Source organism: Poecilia reticulata, linkage group LG22, assembly GCF_000633615.1.
Source record: "Poecilia reticulata strain Guanapo linkage group LG22, Guppy_female_1.0+MT, whole genome shotgun sequence".
NCBI classification, from domain to species: Eukaryota; Metazoa; Chordata; class Actinopteri; order Cyprinodontiformes; family Poeciliidae; genus Poecilia; species Poecilia reticulata.
In genome coordinates this window covers 20500217-20515177 of record NC_024352.1, presented here as the reverse complement: position 1 = coordinate 20515177, position 14961 = coordinate 20500217, and the positions used below count along the sequence as shown (strand labels likewise).

Genomic DNA, 14961 nt, shown 5'->3' with positions numbered 1-14961 from the left:
TCATAACTGTGATAAGCAATGCAGCCATGACTGCTTTTAGTCCAGCTCAAAATGCTCCCCAAAGACACTTTACAGACGGGGTAAAAGAAAAGAGAAAGGGTATAGGCTACGTGCTAAACGTGTTTTGTTTTTTGCTTTTCCTTTTTGTCCAGCACCAGTTCAAAATGGCGTGTTTTTAAAAAGAAAGAAACAATACTCCTACTGATGCACCGTTTAGCATCAACCATTAATCTGTGGGAGTGAAGATTTTATCTTGACTGATGATCTGCAACAAAATAGCAAAACATTCAAAAAACTGACCACGACATATTGTCCTTCTGATGACAAACTATCTAGTGAGCTTGATTAGATTTTTTTACAGAAAGATCAGGCCTGTAGGTTTGAGGGTTTCAGATACGTTTTACAATTTAACATATTTTTAAAACTTTAATTTGCAGTGGTGGATGGATGGATTATTGTGATTATTACAAGGAACCAACGTAGTCATTTTTCTTCTCTAACTTTTCAGCATCTTGGCTTCCATTGGTTGAACCCATCAGCATCCTTCATACTGATAAGTTTTATTACAAATGTGCAAAGTGGGAATTCGCTAACTTTTTCTGTGCGACTTTGGAAAAGTTCCTGTTTTCAGAAGTGATCTGGAGTTATTGCAGAAACTCTGACCTTTAATTGAAGCAGCTCCTGAAGTGTTTAAAACATTCCTCCGTTAAGCTCCTTCTTCATTCAGAAGCCGTCGTTTAGAGCCGGTTTGATCGGCCTAATTACTTTTTTAATCACAGAGACCGGCACTCGAGTTCACACAGTGAAATCAGAGTCAAAGCGGGGCGGCCTCCACCCCCGCTGGCTCTAACCTAATATTGTTTACCACTCTTATAAAGATGTCACCAGCAGCAGCACTGTTTTATCCACTTACAGCATTTCAAAGAAGTGCAGAGGGCCTCGTGGGTTCTTAAAAAGCTTTAAATAGTCTTCAGCGCTGATCCTCAGGGGGATCGCCGCACGCCTTATAAGACCTAATTTAATAAATTTGCTCTTTAGGCGTTCTTCTTTTCGATTTGCATCGTCTTATTACAGATTCATTCACATGCAGCCTTTTTTTTTTTAGGTCTAAATATCTCCCCTCTTAAGTGAATGTTTAAACATACATATTTTTACTGTTTCAGAAAGACCACCTACATTTGTTTTCAGTGCAGCAGGGTTCATTAGCACCTCGGCCTCTGTATGCCTAATGTTAGCATGGCTACGTCTCTAATTTCCCACAAATAATTCCCCTTGATCTTCAGCGAAATTTATGCAGCAGTGGAGAGGTGGAGAGCAGTGATTTAACATGGTAGGTTAGAATAAAGTGAATATGTACATAAAATGAATAATAAATGGCGAAGAATGTCTCAAGAAACTGGAGGGGAAAAGAGAGTGTTGCGTATGTGAATAAAGAATATTAGTAAAGAGAGAGAGTGAAACTGAGTTTACACAAGCAAAAAAAATAATAAAAATCTCCTGCACGCTATGGAAACTGGAATCTATGGCATTTGGGACCACATTCTGAGATTAATTAAATCTTCGTCTGGTATAAAGCAACAAACTTCAAGTGATGGAGATGATAAAAAGACTGAAACCGCAAATTCTTCTTGTTTGTCAATGAAAGGACATTTTAAAGTTTCTTTAAAAACTCCATTAGAAATGTTATTTTTGCCCAGGGACCTAACCACTCCACTTTTTCATGAAACAATCGTAATCTTTAAAGAACTCTACACATTCATCGTCTCCTGCTTATCCAAGGTCAAAAGTTTGGATAAACTCAGACATGAGTAACACTCGTTAGCTTCCTGTAGTAGATCCAAATGTGTTCAAACCAGGAGGAACTCAAACTCTCTGCGGTCAGCTCTGAATCTTCATCACATTTTCCAAAAGTCTATTTAACGCATTGATTTTCTGTATATAATATTTTTTAAAGATTGGTTTCCAATCGTTCCAATCTATTGGTTTCCATAAGAAAACAAATAAACAACGACAACAAAACAATTAAAAGCTGCGGCTAAAACACTGCTCTCAGAATCCTGACCAACACAACCAAAACATACTGTAATACATTTTTTTTTATTATTTTTTTTGTTTTTCAACACACAAACATACTGATCTAAATGGAGTAAACTTAACCATGCACTTACTTTCTATGAAAATTAGTATTTTTTTAAAATAAAAAATAAGGTTTTATATTGTTTAGTCCCAAGAAACAGATTTTTCACATTATGAAAAGATTTGTAAACTAATCTGACTCAGGCTGCTAGAACCAAATCATTTGCATTATGCAACAACATATATTCATACTCGACTTGCCTGCAAAGTGTTTCTCTACCTCTGTGAGTCTTGAAATCCTTTTAGTTTTAATCAGAGCTGTAGCCTACATTTGGCTGTGACGGGCTTGACTTGTGCTGGGTTGTGGTGGTCATATTGATCCGTTTCTGGAGAACTGTAATGTCGTTGCATGTTGCAGTTATTTTATGTGCAGAGTTGCTGATGCTGCTTGGAAGCAAATGCACATTTCCGTTAAACCAATATTTCACTTCGAAGTGTTTGTCTCTGACAATGAGCATCAAAAGTCGCCACATGGTGAAGGATGTTGAGCTTCATGGCTACCGTCACGCCATCGAATATTATCAAATGTCAATAAGATCATGTTGTGGAAGACACATATGAGCTTCTGGAGCTTTTACACATTTACAAGACAGTGACCAGGTTTTTCTTCCTTGGTTACTTTTGAAAAACAGTTTATCTTAAAAGAATGTCTGTCAACCTGGGTATTGTATAAATCTGTATGTTCCATACAGCAAATTGACAAAACTAATTTTTTGATAGGGATGCTCACTATGATGGGGATGAGTGAATCAATGCATTTGATTGGCAGTGTCTGGTTGGTACTCTCCCTTTTAAATCTTACTGAAACATTGAGGATGGAATTAGCTTTTGTTGCATGGGTTTTACATTGGGGTTCATTTTGAATACTCACAGTTTCACTAATGCAAACATTTACACAAAAGACATTATGCAACACACCTGGAGTTGCTGAAGGATGGTCTCTCTGGGTTGGACCTGGTGTTTACTGCAGCTCTGCTGATAAGCTCCAATTACATCCATTAGGGTGATACAGCTATCATCTAAAGCAATAAAATAGTTTTTCCTTTTTTATATTTCTAAAGTCATCTAAAATAACTCAAATGAGCTTAAAAGAAACCGTTATAGGTGCTGCCATAAAATACTGGTACAAAGTTCAACTTAAATGAAAACCTCATTGTTTTCACTCTCCACTGGGGTTCCACAGAGCTAAATACTTGGGCCTTTTTTTTTTTTTTTGAAATTACGCATTAGGTTCTTCCACTTAAATTGCTTCTATAAAAAACAAATGTGTGCATAATTCCTACTAGATCAAATCATGGTTTCATCTTGCAAATTCAAATTTTGTCTTTCAAACAAATGCAGACAGATCACAGCTGGTTTGTCTTATCTCATGGCTACTTCTCCCAAGGAGAAGAGATTTTGACCAACGAAGTTCTGTGAAGCTCCTTTGACCAAGGAGCTTCACAGAATTATTGCCACACTTCATGGCTACCTTTTTAGTAAACTGAGTGCCCTTTGATTTCAACAAAGTACACAGTAATCGTCTGTTCAGCCCCCCTGCAACTGTAATTCAACTAAATGTGCAGTCAAACAGCAGCTCACCTGTTCCTCCTGCATCCTCTGCAAAGCCGGACACTATCTGTTCATCAGGAGGGAACGACACATGTTTCCCCCTTTTCTTTCTCTTCTTCTGGTTTCTGTCTGGATTCTCTGTGCTGTCCTCACCACTATCACTGCAGCGCGTCATCACAGCAAGATGGGTAAAAAAAACAAACGAAAGAAAAACGTGTAGTCAGTTTAGCTCAGTCAATGTACGAGACCAAGACGTGGGAAAGGAAAGTGAAGTTTTCCTGATTTCAAAGAGAAAGGGGAACAAACAGGGGCCCACTTCCAGCTGCTCGCCCTGCTAGATGGCACCTGGAAACAATGCACTGAAGAACCAATATCTTATTCATGAGTTGTGCTCCAGGTTGCAGGTGATACTCGATATGTTTGTATCAAATGACACATTCAAAACACACAAGACTTGCAACATTTACATTGCTATTTAAATGCAGCATTCGCAGCAACATTTGGGAGATGGACTGCAAAGGTGAAGGATTTTTTTTTCTCCATTTCATTATGAGAAAAGCATCACACATACTGATGTCTTTTGATTTTGCACAAAGAACAACACTGAACAAAAACTCCTCTGATCTCAGAGTTGCATGCCATAATGGTAGCCATTTTTCATCTTTTACTGCTTCAGTAGTATCCTTGTGTTCAATAATTTATTTTAGACGGCACCAAATACTAAGGGAAACATGAACTAAAGAGGTTAATTTGAACAGGGAAAGGAATTTGAAAAAAATATGGTAATTTCAGTAAGTGGCCCAAGGCATCAGAATCACGTGATCTTTCAAATGAAGTAAATCCACAAAACATGTTAGTCTTTGTTATTTTATTTTAAAATGAACTTCATCCAAAATGTTTGACTGTCCCGTAAAAAAACACGTTTTCAACTAAGCTTAAGCCGTCAGCTAAATGAATTCACGTTTGACTCTTGAATACTTACAGAGAAGTATAACTCATGGCTGACTAGTTGAAGAAAAGGTTGGCCATTCGGCTGCAAAACTGGCACCAATAATTTGCCCTCTATTATGGGGCTCATAAACACTTTCTGGAAACAAAGTCTGCACTAATTTACAAATTCCAACCAACTTATTTCAAAAGTAGGGTTTTCAACGAAAAAATAAATGGTAAATTTCGACATTTTAGTTTAACTTTACGAACCTTGAAATCAATTTATAGATCGGTTTATTTTGTTGTTGTTTTCTTGGTTGACAATTTGTCATTTTAGGTTGAAGAGTGCAGCTATGTTTTCTAAGTTTTATACAAATTGTATTTAAACATCCTATAAATTAATTTACCACATGAAGTCGTTCTTCGTCGGTAGTATTGCTGCGTCCAAAGTGGTTTTAGTGTAGGTAGGACATGCCAGGCAGAATTATAGTTCAATAACTTCAAGAAACGGGAAATTTTAAAGAAAAAGAACCTTAATGTTTTAGTATGTATAGGGGAAAACTAGTAAAAAATATGCATTATTTGTTGTAGGCTTTATTCGGTGAATCATTTATATAAATTACGTCTATATTAACTCTTAAATAAAATGCGTCGTCGGTTCTTTCTGATGACTGAGGTGTATATTTTGAGTCCGAATACAGATTTTCCGAGGTGCTGTTGTTTCCTGAATGCACCTTGACGTTCTGCCCGTTACGCGTAGTCCTGGGCCAATAGAAAGCGTAAGCGCCGTGACGCCGCTTCCTGAGCGGTAGTTTTGCTGCTTGTCTGTCTTCGAACAATTTTAGCCAACGATCATCTATAAAGAACACATCCAGGGTGTGTATTGTTATTTTAATCCTCGTCAATGGGTGACGTATACACAAGATTTAAGATTTTTAATCTGAGCAGTTGTAGTGAGTCTGCGCAGTTAGCACGATGCTAACCGGTGTGTGTTTCGGTTATATTTGTTTACACTGCGGCTCACAGGTAGCATTAAAGCCATTTATCTGGTTACACAGAGATTCATTTACACTATAAACAGAAACTGATGGCATGGTAGAGAAAGAACACCCTTTAGTGCGTTTCAGGTTCCTAAACTTCTCGGAACTGTCTTAGTTTACGTGATGACATCACTTTTTATATCCGGGTTTGAGCATCACTTGTTCCCCAGTGTGGAAATCTGTGCACCGAGTGGACGTGGTTTGGTTTGTACTCCATTTTAACAACTCATCAGCCGCGACTTCACCCAGATCTTCCGTTTAGATCCATCAGCCAGAATGTCTGACACCCAATTCGACCGTGTGACTGAACACAACAAAGTTGTTTGGTCGCAGAGATGGAAATGTAGACGCTCGTACTGCCTCGTCTTTCTTCCAATGTTCCTCTCAGTTGTGCAGATTCATCATGGTTGAAAATTTGTGAATGGCATTGTTAAGATGATATCCAGTTAGTGATACATCTGTCAAGCTTAGGGCGGTTTTTCTTTTCGTGATTTCGAACCAAAGTCGGTGCTAAAACCAGGAATTTGCTCCAGTTCTTCTCCGATTTTCCACAACCAGAGCTCCATGAACATCCAATTAATCTGCCGTCCTCCATTTGTATTATTTAGGATTTTTGTGTAAGTTCACAGCTTCACCTTCACAAATTAAATTATATTGCTCTCCGTACTATCCATTCAAGCAAGAACCCTAACGTTACAAATGTATTAATGTTTTTTTAATGCAACAATGTTTGTAAGCACTTAATAACATTTTTAACATTTTTCACTAACTTTGAAGGATGACTTAAATATTTTTTAACCTTTATTATTAATGATGTTTCAATGTTTTTTTATTGAGTGAGCCCTAACAGCAACTTGACAGTTCTATTATTTGAATCAAGAGACATTAAGTCTCACTTATCCTTCCTGCTGTATTAGAATACAAATGTCACAATTTTTGATTTAAAAAATAACCTTGTGTATCATTTTTGAAAGTATTTTTATGGGCATGTACCAGTTTATCCATCAATAAAACTATTAAGTTTCAGCTTCTGGACACAGCTGGCCAATCAGAGCACACACAGCTTCCTTATATCAGTTTTTTAAAAGAAAAACTATCTAGTAGCAAGCTGCAGTCTGTGAGCCCAGCTATTGGAACTTCATTCTTTAAATCTGGAATTATCTCTTACAGCTCTAACCGTCCGTTTCCGATGCCTCCTAAAGCCAAGGCAGTGGGGAAAGGAAGAGCTCCTGCTAAGCGGAAGCTGGCAGAGGAGTTCCCACCTGGAGAAGTCCTGACAGATACTGGAAAGAAGTCCTGGAAGCTGGGAGCTCCAATCGGCAAGGGGGGCTTTGGTCTCTTATACCTGGGTATGAACCCCCCAGCACCTACTTGCTTTTCATCTGAGCTTGTTTGATTTTAAACATATAAACAGGATTCTGTAAAAGGTATGTTTTTTTTATATGAGCATTATCGACTCCCAACGTTCACTCTGTTTTTCACCAGCTGATCAAAATTCTGACAAACCCGTTGGACCAGATGCTCCCTATGTCATCAAAGTGGTGAGACAGATTACGGTTGCATTGTTCAGACGTCCCCAACATTTTTGTATGACATGAACACCTTCTGAGGTACTTCCTCTGAAACAGTAAAAAAAAAAAAAAAAACTGAGACATCATTGGGTTGTTTTGTTTTCTGTTTGGAAAAATCTTGAATGAGGAGAAGTATATCTGTTACCTGGAGGGAGTCCAGAAAAAAACATTTTCACTTCAGCAGAAGTGATTTGTAGTAAAACCAGAGCGTCTGCCTCATTAACTGCAACAGAGTGGAATCTATCAGAGGTGCATGATAAATCGGTCCTGATTTCCTTGGTTTTGGGATATCGGTGACGAGCCGATACAAGTGAAGTTGATCTTATCCATCGATCTTATTTAACTCGACAAAGGTCTAAAAATCAACCACTGTCCTCTAGTGCTCTGCTGTGAGAGGTTTGACTGACAGACATGCCCACCGAGTGATGTCTGCACATTTGCAGTTAACAATAGTTGCCCACTGTTGCCAACTCAGCACCTTTCTCGCTGTATTGTCATCATTTCAGACAAAAAAAAAAATCGATGCAATGACAATGCATGTGGATGCCTGAATGTTAGCCCAACCATTAGTCATTTGTAGTTTATTATGAAAAAACCTCAGAACCATGATCCTCGCGTGTGGTCTTTAGATCCCTTACCATATGGCATTTGGTTGCTATACAAGCAGTTAAATTTGGTTTAGATTGCTGGTCAAAAATAAAACGATGTGTGTTTGACTTTCCTTGTGGTTGGACTTTGTAACAGATTGAAGGTGAGAATTTCTTCCATATTGTCTTCATTTCAAACACTCCAGAACCTTCAGACAGAACTAGAGGAATTTGCTGCAAGTGAAAAGCAGCTTGCGTAGAGATTAGCAGCTCAGAGCCCAAAGCCAAGGTCTATAGCTGGAAAAGAGTTAAATGCCAGGGTGAGGATGAAGTACCGCTCCAAGTTTAGAAGTTCTAGTATCTTATGGTTTTGTTGATAAGTAGAGGAAGTGGGAGCAGCATCTGTCATGATTTGTACTCTTTAGCGAGAGCTGAACTAAAAGGGGAAATTTAGTTCTGTAGTCTGGAAAAGTATGGTATTTGATTTGAGCGTTTTCCAGACTTTCCTCCATTGTTTAATTCTCCATCCATAAAACACACAGATTAATATTTGGCAGTTTCATTACTTCCAAATGTATGAACTCAATCCTGCAGCCAGTTGGATATAAAATGAGTACATTTAAGAAGTCGGTCCCCTCCAACACAAACTGTGGGTCCATTCAGCTCATACAGGAGTGTATCCCTGTGGCTTAAATTGATTTTTCTCGTCACTAAAATTTTAATGAATTAGGACATCCTCCTTTTTTTTTCTTTTTCTTTACTGGATAAATAATGTGGACTAACTCCGGCGGTGGTGGTTGTGTCCGCAGGAGCCGAGTGAAAACGGACCGCTCTTCTCTGAGCTGCATTTTTACATGAGAGCTGCCAAGCCGGATCTCAGTGAGTCCCATCATCATCATCACAATCATCATCATCATCAGCCATCAGCTCCCAGAGCTAACCCTGTGATCAGAACACCGAGCATGTCTGCAGCAGGCCAAGCAAATAAAACAAAGGCAACTTTCTTAATTAAAACCAGTGTGTTGCTGCAGAGGGCTCCTCTGAGGGAGGGGAGGGCGGAGCTCTCCTGGCCCCCAGGCCACCGCTCTGCATTTTATATAATAACAATCCAAATGTCAATCTCCCCTGACAATTAACTGCTATATTACTAAGGAAGCAAAGGCTCATCTTTTATTCATGTGGGACTCTCACGTTGTTGGTAAATATTTGTCCCAGCAGCAGATTAGCTCCCAGCCACGCTGGACAAACACACACACACCTTGCAACATACAGAACTGTAATCTCATGGCGTTCCTACTCTAGTACATCATAGTTTTCTTTGGAAGTTTGAGCAACCAACACCATCTCTAATTTAATTGTTTCCTCTTGTTGTGCAGTTCAGATCTGGTTGAAGGAGCAGAAGCTGAAGCATGTGGGAGTTCCCAGGTACTGGGGCTCAGGTCTGCATAGCAAAGGGGACAAAAGGTGAGCTGAGGATCATTTTTATGTTTTATAATATGACTGTAATCCTCTTAGGCTACTTTTTAGGCTTGAATCTCAAATGCTTCTTTATAAAATAACTGATTTAAGGATTTAACTTCTATTGGGTTTGTTGAGGAAGCACATTCAATGCAATTAAACTTAGCCAAAGGTTTATGTATATGTATTAAAATTAAGCAAATCACAACAGATAAGCAGATACTGCTTATCTGATAAGCAGTATCTAATCTGCTTATGTTGAAATGTGATTAGATCACATTTCAACATTTCATCAATCTACTTGTTGCAAAAGGAAGAATGATGTTTCTGTTGGGTGTTTCATCTGTGCTTCTGTTTTCTTTTCAGGTACCGCTTCATGGTGATCGACAGGCTCGGGACTGACCTGCAGAAGAAGTTTGAGGAATGTGGAAAGAAATTCCCTAGAAAACTGGTCCTGCAGCTCGGCCTCCGCCTGGTGGGTCACCAGTCATTCCAGTTTGTTCATTTTCCTTTTGCAGCTTCTACTGAACTCTGAATAAATGCCAAACATCTGAGGCATTTCCGAGAAACTGCGTAGTTTTTATAAATTCGAAATTTGTAAAAACTTTACATTTTTATAGTTTTAATAAAAAAAATGTATAAATTCCAAATTTAAATAATTTTTTTAAATACATTTTTAGTTTTTATAAATTTGAAATTTACAAAAAGGATATAAAAAAATAACAGCAAAGCAGCTGTCAAAAATTGCTGAATAGCGTTGACGTTACGACTGGAACGTCAAAATTAGGGATCATTGCTAGCAACATGGAGAACACAGAAAACACTGACAGCAAAATCTCCAGCTTGAAATTCAGATCAAAAAGGGAAGATTAATATGCTGAACGTCCAAGAAGGAAAACTCTTAGAACTGTAGCTTGGAGACCTAGCCAACCAGCACCCAAGGAGACATTTAAATGTCTCTGTGGTGAACCGAGTCAGCCTGTTATTCACCACTGTAGTGAATGTCTGCTTGTGAAGGAAATTCTAGTTCAAAACACTAAAATCCAGGTTCATGCAGCTCTCATCATCTCCTCATCCTCCCTGTTTCTCTGTGCAGCTGGACACTCTGGAGTTCATCCACGAGCACGAGTACGTGCACGCCGACATCAAAGCATCAAACCTGCTTCTGAGCCACAAAGATCCCAACCAGGTCAGTACCAGTGAAACCAGAAAGCTGCAGGTTCAAGATCAGAAATGTTCTTTGTAGTTGAGAATCAGTGTTTTCTGTGACCTGAGATGATTGTGTTTGTGTGTGTGTGTTTTTTTATTGTTATACACTCAAATTGCTTCATTAGACTCAATTAAAGCCTGCAGAGCATGTGTGTGTGTGTGAGATTAAAAGGAAGCAGCTTTGAGATTTTTCCAGCAAACAAGGTGGGGGTGGGGGCAAATATTTAATTTGGAGATTAATAATGTATCAGTGGTGTTGTTATTAAAGAGCTATTTATAAATGACAATTTAAAAATCAGCCCTGCGGGATTTCAGCATCATGTAGAGTGGCTGTTTTTAGATTAATTTTTTTTTTATGCTCTTAAAGCTCCCTTTTCTGAGCTGCAGGGTTTTCACATAGCTTCTTTATTAAAACCCAAACGGACTCAGGATTTGTGGAAATAAGCAAAGATTTTCCTGTCTCCGTTTCCTGTTGTAATTTGACTGTTTTGTCCAACCTGGAGGAAACTGTGCAGCACTGTCTCATCATGCAACACACCAAGTCATCTTCAGCTTCTTCTTAACGTCTGACTGCACCCCCGAGCCTATGAGGTGTGTAAATGAACATATGCGCCATCTTGCAGGTTTACCTGGTCGATTACGGGCTGGCTTACAGGTACGCACCTGACGGCGTCCCCAAGGAGTACAAAGAAGACCCGAAGAAATGTCACGACGGAACCATCGAGTTCACCAGCATCGACGCCCACAAAGGAGCATGTAGGTCCAAATGACACAATCTGGTTGATCCAATGTTTTTAAATTAGCCTTTTCTTTCACCCGGTAAAATGAAATTATTTCACTGTTAATCTCGGCCAATCTTGGTAAGCAATCTGAACGGTGTTGTATGCTCAGTAGTGTTAATAAAATAAAAAACACAGTCCGCAGTGTTATTACTTTTATGGATCAGTGATGTGGTGAGTGAGGGGCTGATATGTCCAAGCCTGTGTGTTAAACTAGGAAGATTCTCTGGAATTAGATTAATATTGATCTCTTGATGGGAAAACAAAGTGAATAAGTGGATTTAAACAGTGTCTTATTATATCAGGCTGGACTTATCGTATTCCTTTCAGCTGTTCTTGGTGTGATTGAACTTGCTCTGTTTTTTGTTTTTTTTATTTATTTATTTTTTTGGCTGCAGCTCCCTCCAGGCGCAGCGACCTGCAGATCCTCGGTTTCTGCATGGTCCAGTGGCTCTGTGGTCGGCTCCCCTGGGAGGACCGGCTGCAGGACCCGCTTTACGTCAGAGACTCCAAGATCAGGTGGGACTTGGGACAAAATCCGGGCTGCAGCTGGAATCGCTTGGCTTTCTCCAAATATCCTAAATATGCATTACATGTCTTCCCCTCCTAGGAGTCAGGAAGACATCTCTGATTTTCTGTCCAAGTGTTTCCCCCCTCAAGAAAAACCAGGTGAGAAGAGAACTGAAAGTTAGCTCTCTTTATTCCAACCAGGTGCTAAAATGCAACAACAGTTGTAATTTTAGGTCAATTGTTTTATTAAGACAGAAAATCGTTGTGATTGGTTGTTTTTGTGTTGGCTGTCCCCTCCTCTTTAAGGCAGAGACATTTGATCTTCTTCTTTCTTCTGCTTCCCTGAACTTCAGCCATCATAATAAAGCAACATTTCTCTGAACACAATAGACCTCAACCCGTTTAAATGGCTGTATAATTGAAGCTGACGCAGGTGTGCCCATGTTCTAGATGAGCTCCAGAAGTTCATGGAGGAAGTGAAGTCTCTAAACTACGAAGACACGCCTCCGTACAAGAAGCTGCGATCCATCCTGCAGAACGGGCTGAAGAGCATCCAGGCGAAAGATGACGGCCAGCTGGAGTTCACACCTGTCAGCAGAGTGACAACACCTCCTGCCAAGGTCAGCACACACACATGTGCATACACACATTCTGAGACTTTCAGAAATCGGTTCATAATCTGTTGGATAGCCGTTTGCATTTCAAATCAGTCCCTTGGAGTCACATAAAACTCATCCTGATCCAGTTTCTTTTTTCCACCTTTTTATTTTATGCCGCTGCCATTGTTCTGCGCTCTTTGTTTCTGTGCCACGTTTGCTCTTTGTGCATATGGAAGATACCACCAGGGACCAGCGTTTCCAGCCAAAAGGTTGCCGGGTCTCTGCGCTGGTTATTGTATGTAATTATCCTGCCAATCTGTTCACCTCAGCAGGCGCCGCGTGGCCATCATTAGGCATCAAAATGCAGCAGTAGATAAAGGGGAGGAGGAGTGATGGAGAGAAACGGGTGGCGGGAGAAAGTCGTCTTTCATAGACGTCGGTCTCTGACTGAGTTCATCAGCGGTTCTTCTTTCAGCCCCCAACTGGAGCTGCAGCTCTGCCTGGGTCATGATTCCTGTCACGTTTATGTTGCCCTCTGAACTGTGAGACTTGAACTGGAGATGTTTCTGGTATTTTAATGGCCAGAAAAAAGAAGTACAGATTTGTAGCAGTGCAACTGCACAGGAGAAGATATACTGATTAACATTTTTCTTCAACAATGACAATTTTTACACAATAAAGTAAAAGAATAAACTAAAGAACAGATCACATTCTATTATTTTAATTTCTGACTTTAAAAGGTGACCAAGAGGAAGAAAGCAGCAGACAAAATGGAGGAGAACGATGCTGAAGGAAGTTCTGTCAAGAAAAGGAAGCCTTCAAAGGAAAAAGGTGAGATTCCAACAACATGCATGTAGGGCTTGATGATATATCACAGTATAAGGTTTTCATATCGGTCGATATCGATAATTATTGACTAGTTTTTGTTTTAAATGTCTGAAATACAACCAAACTGATGACATGACTTTTTCTGTTTCAACCACAGTCTCCTCTGAAGTTGTTTTACTCGTTCTCTTGTTTAATATTTCGCTGTTGTTTTTATTATGAAGTTATGAAGCACAGTGGCAAAAACATGAAACTGCTGCTGTGCACGTTGCTCAACAGGTTGTTGCTAGGTAACCGGAAAGCGAGTGAGTTTGTTGATGCTACCAAACTTGCCTAGCTGGTTGTGCATCTAAAGCCTTTCCTCTGCCTACATCTCCCAGAATTCTGTTGGATTCTAGTTTGGAGTTCAGACATATTATCTGTTGATATTGCTCATGTATTTATTGTGATATATTACTTTTCATCTGCTACATGTATTGTTCGTGGCTTTTTACTGCGGGTTGAGTCAGTCCTGTTCAGTGAATTATGGAGCTGATTTTCCTCCTGCAGAGGTCAATGGAAAGAAGGAAAGCTCCAAAGCTGCTCCCAGAGCTCGAAAGGGTGACAAGAAATCCAAACTGGTGGACATGGCAACCCAGACGTCGCCTGGACTTGCCCGGCAGACCAGAGGAAGAAAGAAAGTCGACTCCTAAATGTTCATCTGTTTCTACACTCCTCCTTTTTCTTTCTGTTTCTGCTGCTTCTTAAACATTGAACTGTTTTTTTTTATGTAGTAATACTCTGAAAAATGTTTGTCTGTGCCTGAGTGAAGCCAGAGTTGTTGAAATAAAGAGGAACTTAAACTAATATTTTTGTAATTTCAGCCACTGCTACACTAATTTATCAGTTATTTTTCAATTTCTGTCGGAATTTATCTTTATAAGCAGCATAACTCGTTTTGTTGGAATTTCTGTGATATTTCACTGATTTTCTGCACATTGAAAGCTTTTATATTGCGCTCTGTTTAGCTCATTAGAAGTAGTCGTGCACATTAAACAGCCTGGCTGTAAGAGCCCTGTTTGACACCCAAATCTTTGGAAGGTGTTATGTCCTGCAGAGGTGCTGATTAAAAATTAAGAGATAAAATGCGGGACACTCTTCCTGTTTATTGGATTATTGGAGGAAATGCTGGATGGCCCATGCAAAGACTTGGTCAGCCTCATCAGGACTTGATAAAATAACTCGGCTGATGAACATTTTTCTGAAGTTTATCCCAAAATCTAAAGTTGATCTTCTTATTACAGCTGCGTACATGGTCGCTGATTCCCAGAAAGATTAGAGGGATTGTTTTTAATTAATAATGAAAATATATATTCTTGATTTAAAGGTTACAGTCCAGCTTCCAGATCAGTGCTTTATAAAGTCATACACCAGCCACAACCTACAACGCAGCTCCAATGAAGTCGTTACCTCGGAGACGGGATGATGCAAGAGCCTTAAATCTCCATGTTTGTGCATCTTAGGTTTCCCCAGAAGATGTCGGAAACTCAAGTCAGATGATCAGAGTTCTGTTCTCCATCACAGCGAGCGCTCACGTTAACACTTCACACTTGAGATGTTGCTGACAAGCTGTCCGTTTCCCCCTCATCTGCCTCCTGACTCAGGCCCCCACCTCTCTCATTAACTCCCAACAGGCTTCCTCCCTACGGAGGAAGACATCTCCACTAATGTTGGTGGCGTGAGGGCCCTCGGGGTGGGGGGTGGGGGGGCGCATGCAGCGGCTGGTG

The 14961-nt window shown here is 39.8% G+C and overlaps 2 protein-coding genes across 7 annotated transcripts in view; one reads left to right on the top strand and one right to left on the bottom strand.

The window, feature by feature from the left end:
- LOC103458972 (protein phosphatase 1 regulatory subunit 37) overlaps window positions 1–5060 on the bottom strand; it is a 40448-nt gene extending 35388 nt beyond the window's left edge. For 3 of the 5 annotated variants that reach the window (XM_008400131.2, XM_008400132.2, XM_008400135.2), the window contains exons 1-2: window positions 3718–4003; window positions 3055–3155 (exon numbers count right to left, since the gene is read on the bottom strand). In XM_008400131.2, the coding sequence (XP_008398353.1) occupies window positions 3055–3155; window positions 3718–3862 (246 nt within the window). In that variant the 5' untranslated portion in view covers window positions 3863–4003. Of the gene's footprint in view, window positions 1–3054; window positions 3156–3717; window positions 4004–5024 lie in introns of those variants that run through there. The other 2 variants (XM_008400134.2, XM_008400136.2) reach the window with 2 other exon arrangements.
- Window positions 5061–5384: 324 nt separating this feature from the next.
- On the top strand, window positions 5385–14041 carry vrk1 (VRK serine/threonine kinase 1). Of its 2 annotated transcripts, none has more exons than XM_008400138.1 (13): window positions 5385–5493; window positions 6828–7006; window positions 7143–7198; window positions 8625–8694; window positions 9192–9279; window positions 9640–9748; window positions 10370–10462; window positions 11106–11238; window positions 11660–11780; window positions 11872–11930; window positions 12222–12391; window positions 13111–13201; window positions 13745–14041. In XM_008400138.1, exons 2-13 carry the CDS (start codon window positions 6847–6849, stop codon window positions 13885–13887), a joined length of 1293 nt encoding a protein of 430 aa, XP_008398360.1. In that variant the 5' UTR covers window positions 5385–5493; window positions 6828–6846; the 3' UTR covers window positions 13888–14041. The 2 variants fall into 2 exon arrangements, with proteins under 2 accessions (XP_008398360.1, XP_008398359.1); XM_008400137.2 differs by lacking the exon at window positions 5385–5493 and adding an exon at window positions 5719–6274.
- Window positions 14042–14961: the final 920 nt, after the last annotated feature.

Bases quoted from the DNA above. Each gene is read 5' to 3' on its own strand.
- vrk1 (XM_008400137.2), top strand. From the start codon at position 6,222: ATGAACATCCAATTAATCTGCCGTCCTCCATTTGTATTATTTAGGATT. The intron at 7,199-8,624 runs GTGAGACAGATT...TTGTGTCCGCAG, and splicing joins CTCCCTATGTCATCAAAGTG to GAGCCGAGTGAAAACGGACC. The intron at 9,280-9,639 runs GTGAGCTGAGGA...TTTTCTTTTCAG, and splicing joins CATAGCAAAGGGGACAAAAG to GTACCGCTTCATGGTGATCG.